Below are 11,273 nucleotides of genomic sequence, written 5' to 3'. Positions count from 1 at the left end.
TATCTACCGAAACAGATTTTATTGGTGCAAACGGCAACATAGTGGTGAAATTGATATAAATGGATGACTGAATATCAGTGATAACACCGGGTGTTCGCGAAAAGAGTAAGCATATCCTGCCAAGTTCACTTACGTAATAAAGTTTGAATTTTCAACTTTGTACACCGCTATCCCACACGACAAACTTTGGGAAAGGTTCATTCCTTGATCCATTGGGGATATGTAACTAAACATGGTGACTATAGATATAGTAACATCTCCAGAAGTTCAGGACAATAAGTGAAGAATGATAGCAAATGTCACCTGAAGGTTACTGAGAATACAACAAGTGAAATGCTGGACTTCCCCATTGATAACATCTATGTAAGATGTGTGACATTCAGGCAAGTGGTGGGGCGGTCGGATAGCCAAGTGGTTAAAGTGTTCGCTCATCACGCCGAAGAACCGGATTCGAATCCCGACAATGTGTGAAGCCCATTTCTGGTGTCCCCCGTCGTGATCTTCCTAAAAGCGGCGTAAGACTCACTCACTCACTCAGACAAAAGGTCGGCATCCCTTATTTGTTTCCTTTTGCATATGAATCAGAATTTCTCTTCAGATTGGCAAAATCAAGAAAAGGGAATTTGGCCGAGAAGTTTAACTTTATCTTCAAGCATGACAGTTTTATACAGTTTATATATACTGTTTATTCAGCTGATTGTTCTATTTCCCGCCGAGGAGCGACCCCGGGCCGTGAATAGTCTGGAAGTAGTTGCACTTGAGAATAGGACAGCATGCACCCTCAGGATGGATCAGGTCACAGTTGTGGATCCACTTGGGGCAACTGGAAGCAGAGGTTATCGTTAGTTCAATGTAGGATACAAAACGTAAGTTTTAGGATGTCACCTCAAACATAAGAAAATGCACCTCCCCGAGGCAAGGGCGTTAACTATCCAGTTTCAACTCTTGACAAACTAGGCCTTAATTCCTGAGTTACTGTTGGCACATCTTCCCAAGGCAAGAGAGTTAACTGACTTTAAAAGTCCAGTTTCCACCCTTGCCGAACTAGGCTTGAATTACTGGGGTCGACCGTTGCGCCCCCAGTGGCTTTTACCAATTATGTCCTTTCTAAGCCTCTCCTATGGACCAATCAGATTCCACCTCTCGTATCACTTGCGTTTGCTTCACACAAAAAGGTGGCGCCCAGTCAGGACGATCTGATCGATAATCAAGATTTATATTGTGATAAAAGGGGTCTTACATCGCGAAATGCATCAAATCACGTGAGCACCTTGATTAAAAACATGAACGGATTTGGAAAATATCTGCTGACAACGAATTGGCTATGCACATGCTTTGCAAATCCTGCAATCGATCGAAATCTGCACGACAGTTTACGTACCGGATTTCGATTTCGGTGCGCGATTTTGATTGGACTATGCATAGACTCGTTAGCCCAGACAAAATGTAACTCCATAATACCAGCCTAGTTCGGCAAGGGTGGAAACTGGACTTTTATAGTCAGTTAACTCCTTTGCCTCGGGACGATGCTGTTGGCTGGACTAACGAGTCTATGCATAGTCCAATCAAAATCGCATAACGAACTAGACATCCGGTTCAACGTGCAGATTTCGGTCGACTGCAGGATTTGCAAAGCATGTGTACCACCACCCGGGCGTCGACAGATATTTTGCAAATCTTTTCATGTTTTTAATCAAGGTGCTCAAGTGATTTTATGCACTTCGCGAGGTAAAACCCGTTTTATTACAATATAGGTCTTGATCGTCGATCAGATCGTCTTCACAAGGCGCCGCCATTTTGTTTGAAGCAGATGCAAGTGATACGCGAGGTGGAAACTGATTGGTCATAGAAGGGGCATAACATTCCAGGACATTCCAGCCTTGTTCGACAAGGGTGGGAACTGGACTTTTATAGTCAGTTAACGCCTTTGCCTCGGGAAGATGAAGAAAACGATGTCATCATTATGGCGTTTGTCAAGCGAATCCTACTTTGCAGTGATGAGTAAAGCTGGTGGTGCAGCAGAGCTTTTGAGAATATCCAGTTGACTGTATTTTCACAAAAATCGTTTTTTACACCCACGATCGAATTGTCTACATTATAAGAGTAAAATATAACGTTATATCTAGATGTCCATTCGACATATGTATACATTGTACAACACTTCCAATAATAATAATAATCTAAAACAGGTTGCTCTTTTTTTCGTTATGTGTTTATATGCTAGCCATTGTTCTGCTTCATGTCTCTCGCTCAACACAAAAAAAACAATACAGGTTCTAAAACGGTATACTGACTTCGGGGGACCACATTCACTGATGTCATTCACAGCGTCCTTGCACGTGCACTTCTGTCGGCAATTGTTGCTGAACCACGTCTCTCCTTGAGAATAGTACCGGTCCTCAAACATACATTCTGTAAAGATACAGGACAGGGTTGTACCGACCTTCTTATTTACATTTTCTTTTTGGACCCGTGAAGATCCGGGTTAGAATAGGTCTTCAGCAACCAATGCTTGTCGCAAAAGGCGACTATGCTTGTCATAAAAGGCGACTAACGGGATCGGGTGGTCAGGCTTGCTGACTTGGTTGATGCATGTCATCGTGTTCCAATTGCGTGGATCGATGCTCATGATGTCAATGACTTGATTGACTGGTCCAGACTCGTTTATTTACAGACCGGCGTCATATAGCTGGAATACTGCTGAGTGTGGCGTTAAACAAACAAACAAAACATTTTTTTGAACATTCATGTCGTTGTCTGTATGAATCATACCATGTAGATGTTACTTACTGTCTTGGGGCTGCGTTGTAGGCGCCGGTGTTGTAGAGGGGGTAGTTTGTGGTGTTGCCTTGGGTGTCATGAGACCTGCAAGATTAAAAAATGTGGTTATGACGCTGATTTCAGCGTGTGTTATGTATGTGTGAGTGAGTAAATTACTGTAAACATCATGTTCACAAAGACAAAGAGTTTCTTGTACCAGAGTCAAAAAGATCCAGAGGACAAACTACTGGTTATGCAAGATGCGAGTTGTACAATCTCTAAGTATGATTTGATATCTTTAGGTATCGAATTATGTTGTGCTGAAAAAAAGTTGTCAATGATTGTTTCGAACAATAGTCAACACAGGACAGTTGAATATTATCATCTTGGTCTCGAGCAAGAGTTGCGCCAGGATCTGCTTATCGTTGGTTTCGATTACGACCCTTTAGGATGCTTTGTCCATCATAACACAAGGGGGTAGGGGGGGGCCCCGTCTTCTAAGGCGCCGCAATTCGCTATGCAGAGTTGAGTCCCTTTGGCACGCCAGAAACTTATGATTGTGGGTTGTCCCGGTTCACCCCGATTATGTTTCTAGGTTTGTCAGGACCATACCCGTGCTCGTGGGTTTCACCGAAGTGGTAAACATCTGAGAACTGAATCACTTCGGGCTTTCCTCCCACATTAAGCAATGTCATGATATAACTGGAATACTGACCAAGGCGGCGTTGAAACCAACTCACTCACTCATCATACATGACGTGCAAGGCTTTGAATATATTGTTTTATGTCGTAAGATGTGATTAACGGGATCTGGTGGTCAGGCTCGCAGACTATTGATGCAAGTCATCATACCCCAGTGTGGAATGTGGATCGATGCTCATGATGTCAATCACTGGATTGTCTGACCCAGACTCGATTATTAACAGACCGACGCCATAAGCGAACATTCCCTCATATGACTGTAATCCTGTGCTAAGTGGCGTTCAGTTAAGCTCAAGCACTCAAATATGGCGGCGACGTCACACAAAGTACAGAACTATCCAATACACGATCGGATTAAAGACAACATTCTTACCTTATTTAAATACGGTGATAGAAACAAATAGTTATATTACCCAATCGCTTTAATTTAGGTAAAGTTTATACAGCTTGCGATTTAGGATTTTGTTTTGCTCACAGAAGAACCAGCAACATGTGTAATTATTATCATCTGTTTTATGCACATATAAGCACGTAAGAGTATATGCATCTATTATCTATTATCAATATATCTATTGTTAGAGAGCACGAATGGTCCAGCTGTCTATGGCGTTAGGCTGTGATGTAGGGTCCACTGAATGTGGGCTCTCATCCAAGAATAATTCTTGATTTCATCTGCATCACTTTGGGCTTTCCTCCAACGTTAAACTGACACGTCGTGATATAAGTGACTTGCTGCTCAAAGCGGCGTAAAACCTAACTCCCTAACTCACTCCATCATTTGACTGACCTGGATGGGCCGTGGTCGACCCATTTGAAGATCCACGTGCGCAATCAGGGTAGTAGACGGGCCCTGTATTGGAAGACACGAGCGGTTAGACGATACAGTGGTGTTAATGGTAGGACAACAACAACAACAACAACAACAACAACAATGTACATATGCATAATACGCGAAATCTGCACCTTAAAGCAAGCTCAGAGTGCTACATTATTACCCCGGTGAATGGATCAGAGTGCACTGGATTTTCATTCTCACCTCCCCGGGGAGTATACATCCCAAGCTGTGTGTCAGTTAACATTCACTACTGGATGAACAGAGGCACATTTCAACAAAGTCACTTTCCTAAGAAGACACCATATGTAACATATGATTCAGTGGGGGTCGGGACCGAGGCTCTAGAAACTCCACTTGAGTCGAGCTGCCGAACAGGGTAACCCATCCACCTACTCTCTGCCACTAACGTTGCTTAACCTCATTTGTGACCTGTGTTCTGTCCACATTACCACGTCAAACCATGAAACAGTGAGAGAATGTTCATCCATCTCTCCCGTTCCAAGCGAAATCCCCAAAAATGCCCGACTCAGATCTTGGGAAATGGCCCTTTAATACATGTTGAGCAGCCACCGTGGTCTAGTGGTAGAGTCTCCGACCGGAGAGCTGAAGGTCCGGGGTTCGATGCCCGGCCGCGTCAAACCAAAAGACAATAAAATTTATACTTGTTGTTACCCTGCTTGCCGCTCGGCATTAAGGGGATAAAACGAGGACTGGTCGGCTCGGAGTCCGTATGCTGTGTCTGAGTGGGGTATTCATGTTAACTTGGGTCATGGTATCGCAGAAGCTAGCACTATAAAATCGACATTAGTCCGGACTAGTACAAGCAGCCACACACACACATGCATGCACGTCGCTATATAAGTGCAATAGTCATGGACGCGACGTTAAACCCCATGTCACCACACCTTTATTACATGTTAATATCCCCTCTGTTATTTACCCTGTAAATGGGGGTTTCACTCTTCGTATGCATACGTTGTCTTCTTGTCAATATGTGTCATTACTATATATAAAAATCAATCAAAACTAGGATTCAGTTATGTTACTACCCTGTAATGTTCTGTCATTTGATGAGATGGGAACAGACACCTAAGTGAGTGAGGTAGTATGGTTTTACGCCGCTTTAGCAATATTCCAGCAACATCACGGCGGGGGACACCAGAAATGGGCTTCGCACATTGTACCCATGTCGGGAATGGAACCCGGGCCTTCGGCGTGACGAGCGAACGCTTTAACCACTAGGCTACCCGACCGCACCACAGACGCCTGAGGGACCCACCATTTCATGTAGGGGGATAGGGATGGGCTGTGAGTTTTGTCAGATACAGGCTCTTTGTTCGGTCACTACTTCAAAACACACATTATTTTGTCTGTAGGCCGGATTGTGTTTTCACAAAACATTTCGAATGGTCAGTGGCAAGGAAACAAACCAGCACGTCGGTCAGGCCACAACAAACCTAACAGTTGTGGCACAGCTGTAAAGCTTGACTATTTTTTAAATAAAGTATACTGTCACAGATTGTATTTGAGAGTGTCACATTCATCAGAAGCCATATACACATACTGTATTCGCTTTTCGGGACTGAGGCAGATGTAGGGTACTTTTGTAGCTGAATGTGTTCGTTCAAAGCTTCAATTCACTCACTCACTCGAAATGTATGATAAGAAACCCCCAACCTCCAATACAAACTTCCTTTGTAACGTGTAAACTTGAAAGCTGACGCCAAAAGAAAGTATAAACTTGAAAAATGGATTTGACGCCAAAGCTACAAAAGTTACCAAAAGGTTACTAGGCTGAAAACAGTCGCCGCAACACTGCGAACTTAAGGTCCTAAACACAACCATGATACCGGTACTAAATACATCACAATCGGTCAAGCATTCCTTGTTTGTTTCATTTTGGCAACCATCATGGGTGTTAACATTCTTTTAGCCGTTCTGTCTTTTGTCTGTTCTCAAAGGTAACATCAAATTTATGAGAACTTGTTAGAGGGATAGACCTGTAACGATCCTGGTTAGAATAGATCTTCAGCAACCTATGCTTGCCGTAAAAGGCGACTATGCTTGTTGTAAAAAGCAACTAACGGGATCGGGTGGTCAGACTCACTGACTCGGTTGATGCATGTCATCGTTTCCCAATTGCGTGGATCGATGCTCATGATGTCATTGACTGAATTGTCTGGTCCAGACTCGATTATTTACAGACCGCCGTGATATAGCCGGACTATTGCTGAGTGCGGCGTTAAACAACAAACAAACAAATGTTAGAGGAATACTTACTTTCGCACACTTTGCAGAAGCCTGCACATTTACTTTGCACAAAGCCGGCGTACTTGGGGTTAACACAGAGGTCAGAGTTATACTGCTTGCAGTTGTCAATGGTGTCCGTACATAGCGGTGCAACGGTCACTGTAGGATCTGCAAACACACGTTAGTTCTACCTTCACGTCAGCGTATGACTATGATAACGGTACAAGACACATACAAATGTAGACATGTTCATATGAAGATACACTGAGGGGCAAAAGAAACTAGACCTCTCAGTTGATTTTATCAGGTATTTGATTTTCAATCGGAAATATCTAAAATTAGCGATATTTTTTCCAAAATTGTGAACTGTTCTGGTGCTTAGACAGCAGTCAGAATACTTCTACATAATTTTTTTTTTAAATATAATTTGATTTAAAACTTTTAAAATATTAAAACATATGTTATAACATAACTGCTAATGGGAATCTCAGACATCAATCAATAAAACAATTTTCGGCGCACGTTTACGTGGTTGGAGATTCATTTCTTCGCCAGTCTTCATTGAAGCAATTTTTTAACACAAAATAACCCAGCCACAGATTACATTTTACAAACCTTTGCAGGAATGAATTGTGGTTAAACAGATAATTTATAAACAGTTTTTTTCAAATTTCAATTACATAAAAACTCGGTGTACTTTCTCAGTTCTAGTCAGCTGGTTAGTGGAGTTGAAGTTGGTATAGGCCCTGATGTACGTAAATAAATCAATGAGGTTGAATAATTGTGTTTCTGAAGAAATAGATAAGAGTGCATATGAAATGTTTAAATGTATTTTATATGCCATTAAGCAACTTCAGGAAAGTGAAGTATTGCTCAATCGGCAGTGCTTGGCACAGTTGAATAGAGTACTTGTATTTAAATTCTAAGATTGTGCTAACTATATATGCTACACGTGTAACAGATCTAGGTGTACAGGGATGTATTATCACAGAATTGACAGTGTTTGACACAGTTGTATGGTGTACTGCATATCAAATCTTAAGATTGTGCTAATTATATATGCTACACACCAAGAACTACAGGGCTACATTACTGGTGTAGCAGATCGAAAAGTTCAGGGATGCATTACCACAAAATCGGCAGTGTCTGGCACAGTTGTATCTGGAGAAAGCCTCGTACGACCCACAACAAGATTTCTTGATGTCGTAGCCTGAACAATCCTTCCGGTCAAAACATTGGTCATCTGGAAAGACAATACAACTTCATCACTGGTGTTAACTTCATCACTGGTGTTGTTAATACCAACAACTCTGGTTATATCCAAGATGGACGTGTCACGTCACAAACCGAACCCGGATTACCTCCCCTGATGATAGGGACCGTCTCAACGTTTGGTATTGATATTTTCAAGAGTAAGGTGTTTGGTTTCAACGGTGACTTTTGAATTCATTGTGACAAATATCGAAACATTATTTTATAGTGTTTTTTTTCATAATGTACATATGAAAAAGATATTATTATTAAGCATTCAGATATACCCAATGATAAATACAATTTCACATGCAGGCTTTGCAAATAGAAACAAATTGTATAAAAATATATAGAAACAAAGATATAAACAACATAGAAACTAGCAAATTTGTAGTATGTGTTGTCTAGTTGGGATGAACATGGTCTTTCTACTAAGATTTCAAAAAGCGTCATACAACCCTTGCTCATGACTTATTTGATCAAGGTTACAACGTTCGAGGCGGCAGTGAAGCTTTCAAAACGTTTTATGGTAGACATATAGAAGACATTTCCAAATTTGACGCATCAGTGACAAGAATGATGTCCGAAGCAATTGCCTGTTTTGAGTTGTACCAGTGTTCCCGTGTTATTTTCAGAACAATTGACTTGCCTTTGCATGTGTTTGTGATGTGTGCCACCGGTGAGACAGGATACCCTCACCTTTCGTGAAGACCTTGATTCATCACTATTTGATAGTGATTCATTAACACATGAGTGAGTGAGTTGGGTTTAACGCCGCTTTTTACAGTATTCCAGTTATATCTCGGCGTGTCAGCTTAATGTGGGAGGAAAGCTCGAAGTGATGCAGGTCTCAGACGTTTACCACTTCGGTGAAACCCACGAGCACGGCTATGGTGCTGACAAACCTAGAAACATAATCGGGTCGAACCGGGATTCGAACCCACAATCATAAGTTTCTGGCGTGCCAAAGGGACGCAACTCTGCACAGCGAATCGCGGAGACGACTGGGCCACCCGTGCCCCCCATAAACACATGAACATAATATAGTCGGAATCGTACAATCTACTCTGTTTTGGGAAGAGATTTCTTATGAATATGGAAAGTCTTTTGTCGCTTATATTTTGATAAGATGCAAGAGCATGAGCTATCACACCTTAAACATACCGTGTGGGGTTGGTGCTGCCCAGATCAGAGAGCCTGAAACATAATTGAGTGTAATTGAAGTGCGCATAAAAAAAAATAAATCTTTATTTTAGATAGACAATAAATAGATCTTAATTGTGCACCCCCCCCCCCCCCCCCCCCCCCCTTTTAAAAAAAGCTGTATCCGCCCATGTTTTTGACCTTAAGTTTGCAGTAATTCGAGGACTTTTTTCAGCCTAGTAACGTTTTGATAACTTAAATTGTTGGTTAAACAATTTTCAAGTTGATACTTTCTTTGACTCCCAGTTTATATAGAAGCAGTGTAATTATTACATGCACCTGTCGAGTGGTTGACTGCACGCACAATAAGCTTAAGCAACATTATCATTAATAATCATAGTCACAGCTGTAATATTACATATGGGTCATATATTATCAACGTAAAATATGAATTAGGACTCACCGGAGATGGCAATAAAGCCCAGGATTGCGACTACAGGACCCATGTTATTTGAGTGCTCTTCCAAAATGTAGCGATTTTCCTGCTGTAGGCGAAAGATAACGCCTATAACTACCTAGCAATGTCTGTATGTCGTCTTAGAAGTGTGTACTGGCATAGCAGATGCACTGTGTACTTGAACCAGTTTCTACCTCTATCGGCCAAACCCTATTCTATTGTCGTTGGTATTTCGTGCCATTAACACTGGGTTACATAAATGTTTCATATTGTATACATATTTAATACATTTACCTCTGAAAGCCTAATATTAAACCTGGGTTTGGGATTGCCGTCCTAGGTGCAACTGCTGGGGACATGAATGTCTCAGTAAAGCTTACAAAATGTTTTATGGTAGACATGTTGACGGCATTTCCAAATTTGATTCATCAGTGACAAAAATGTCCAATGCAGTTCCTTATTTTCCCACGTACCACGTCCCCGTGTTTGTTTAGGTAATTATTTGACTTGCCTTTGCGTGTGTCTGTGACTTTGGGGGCTCTCGGTTTTTTACCTCGTTTTGGGCTTTGCAAGTTAATCATTCTGTAAACTATCATTATATGGCTTTCGGCCCCCAAAGTATTTTCATTTTCACTCATACCCGCAGGGTATCACCCTTTCTACATATTTTCATTTTACCTTTTTAGATCTACCCTCAGGGTTCTAAATCTTTTTCATATATATTTCAAATTTACTTATGCAACCCGCAGGGCTGCCTCTTTATACTACTTACCCGCATCGTAAGTTACCTTTCCAACACCGAGTCAGCCCCCGAATCTTATGCCAAGTCTTGTATATAATAAACATTTGATCGTACTCAATTGTATTGTTGTCACAGCACAAATCGTCTCAGAAGTGTGTACTGGCATAGCAAATGCACTGTGTACTTGAACCAGTTTCTACCTCTATCGGCCAAACCCTATTCTATTGTCGTTGGTATTTCGTGTCATTAACACTGGGTTACAGAAATGTTTCATATTGTATACATATTTAATACATTTACCTCTGAAAGCCTAATATTAAACCTGGGTTTGGGATTGCCGTCCTAGGTGCAACTGCTGGGGACATGAATGTCTCAGTGAAGCTTACAAAATGTTTTATGGTAGACATGTTGAGGGTATTTCCAAGTTTGATTCATCAGTGACAAAAATGTCCAATGCAGTTCCTTATTTTCCCACGTACCACGTCCCCGTGTTTGTTCAGGTCAACATTTGACTTGCCTTTGCATGTGTCTGTGACGGGTGCCGCGGGTGTGGAAGGATACGCTCAACTTTTCGCCAACACCTGGTGTCATCGCTTTTAATAGTGATTCATAAACACATGATGTAGTCGGAATCGTACAATCGACTAAACATTCAGCTGAGATTGCTTGTCGCTTTTATTTAAAGGTTTTATCAACGAATCGAAATCTTTAAGATGAGTATACCCAATTATGAATGAATACATGAGGATTTAATATTTTAAAATTGTTCGTTTCATCCGTCTAAAATCTGATGCATAAGACATATATGTGAGCGTTTTGTACTTGTGTTTTATTTTTCAAGAGATAAGATAATATTTCACTCCGAACGTAGAGTTGGCTGAGGTGAGACAGGCATAAATTAACTGACTTGTTCTTGTTATCTCTGACCTCTCACAGAAGTTCTATATCGGAGAGAAGTTTTATTGCACTTCTAAGTGCAAAATGCCAATCCTATAAAAATAAATTCTGGTCAATCCTTGAAATAACTATAACATATATTATTTTCATGTCGAATATAATTTACCACATTGGACAAAACGGGTTGGCAGTAATAGGAAAGGGGTGCCAAGTATTGCAACTACTACCTACCACTG

At 41.3% G+C, this 11,273-nt stretch overlaps 1 protein-coding gene across 1 annotated transcript; it reads right to left on the bottom strand.

Moving 5' to 3' along the window:
* Window positions 1-661: 661 nt before the first annotated feature.
* LOC139452800 (uncharacterized) lies at window positions 662-9,581 on the bottom strand. The gene is made up of 8 exons (XM_071234417.1): window positions 9,405-9,581; window positions 8,963-8,995; window positions 7,677-7,790; window positions 6,578-6,715; window positions 4,250-4,312; window positions 2,791-2,865; window positions 2,295-2,412; window positions 662-823 (listed from the first exon to the last, which is right to left on the bottom strand). Exons 1-8 carry the CDS (start codon window positions 9,445-9,447, stop codon window positions 703-705), a joined length of 705 nt encoding a protein of 234 aa, XP_071090518.1. The 5' UTR covers window positions 9,448-9,581; the 3' UTR covers window positions 662-702.
* Between the last annotated feature and the right edge of the window lie 1,692 nt (window positions 9,582-11,273).

This window comes from Haliotis cracherodii, unplaced genomic scaffold, assembly GCF_022045235.1.
Source record: "Haliotis cracherodii isolate W230 unplaced genomic scaffold, xgHalCrac1.p SCAF_9, whole genome shotgun sequence".
NCBI lineage: Eukaryota > Metazoa > Mollusca > Gastropoda > Lepetellida > Haliotidae > Haliotis > Haliotis cracherodii.
The sequence above is the reverse complement of the archived record's forward strand: the minus strand, read 5'-3'. Positions and strand labels throughout refer to the sequence as shown.

What these genes read in the sequence shown, in the direction of transcription:
- LOC139452800 (XM_071234417.1), bottom strand. Translation starts at nt 9,447, where the DNA reads ATGGGTCCTGTAGTCGCAATCCTGGGCTTTATTGCCATCTCCG. An exon ending in CTTCTGCAAAGTGTGCGAAA is followed by an intron (nt 4,313 to 6,577) that starts GTAAGTATTCCT and finishes CTTCCAATACAG; the next exon opens with GGCCCGTCTACTACCCTGAT. An exon ending in TACAACGCAGCCCCAAGACA is followed by an intron (nt 2,413 to 2,790) that starts GTAAGTAACATC and finishes GTATCTTTACAG; the next exon opens with AATGTATGTTTGAGGACCGG.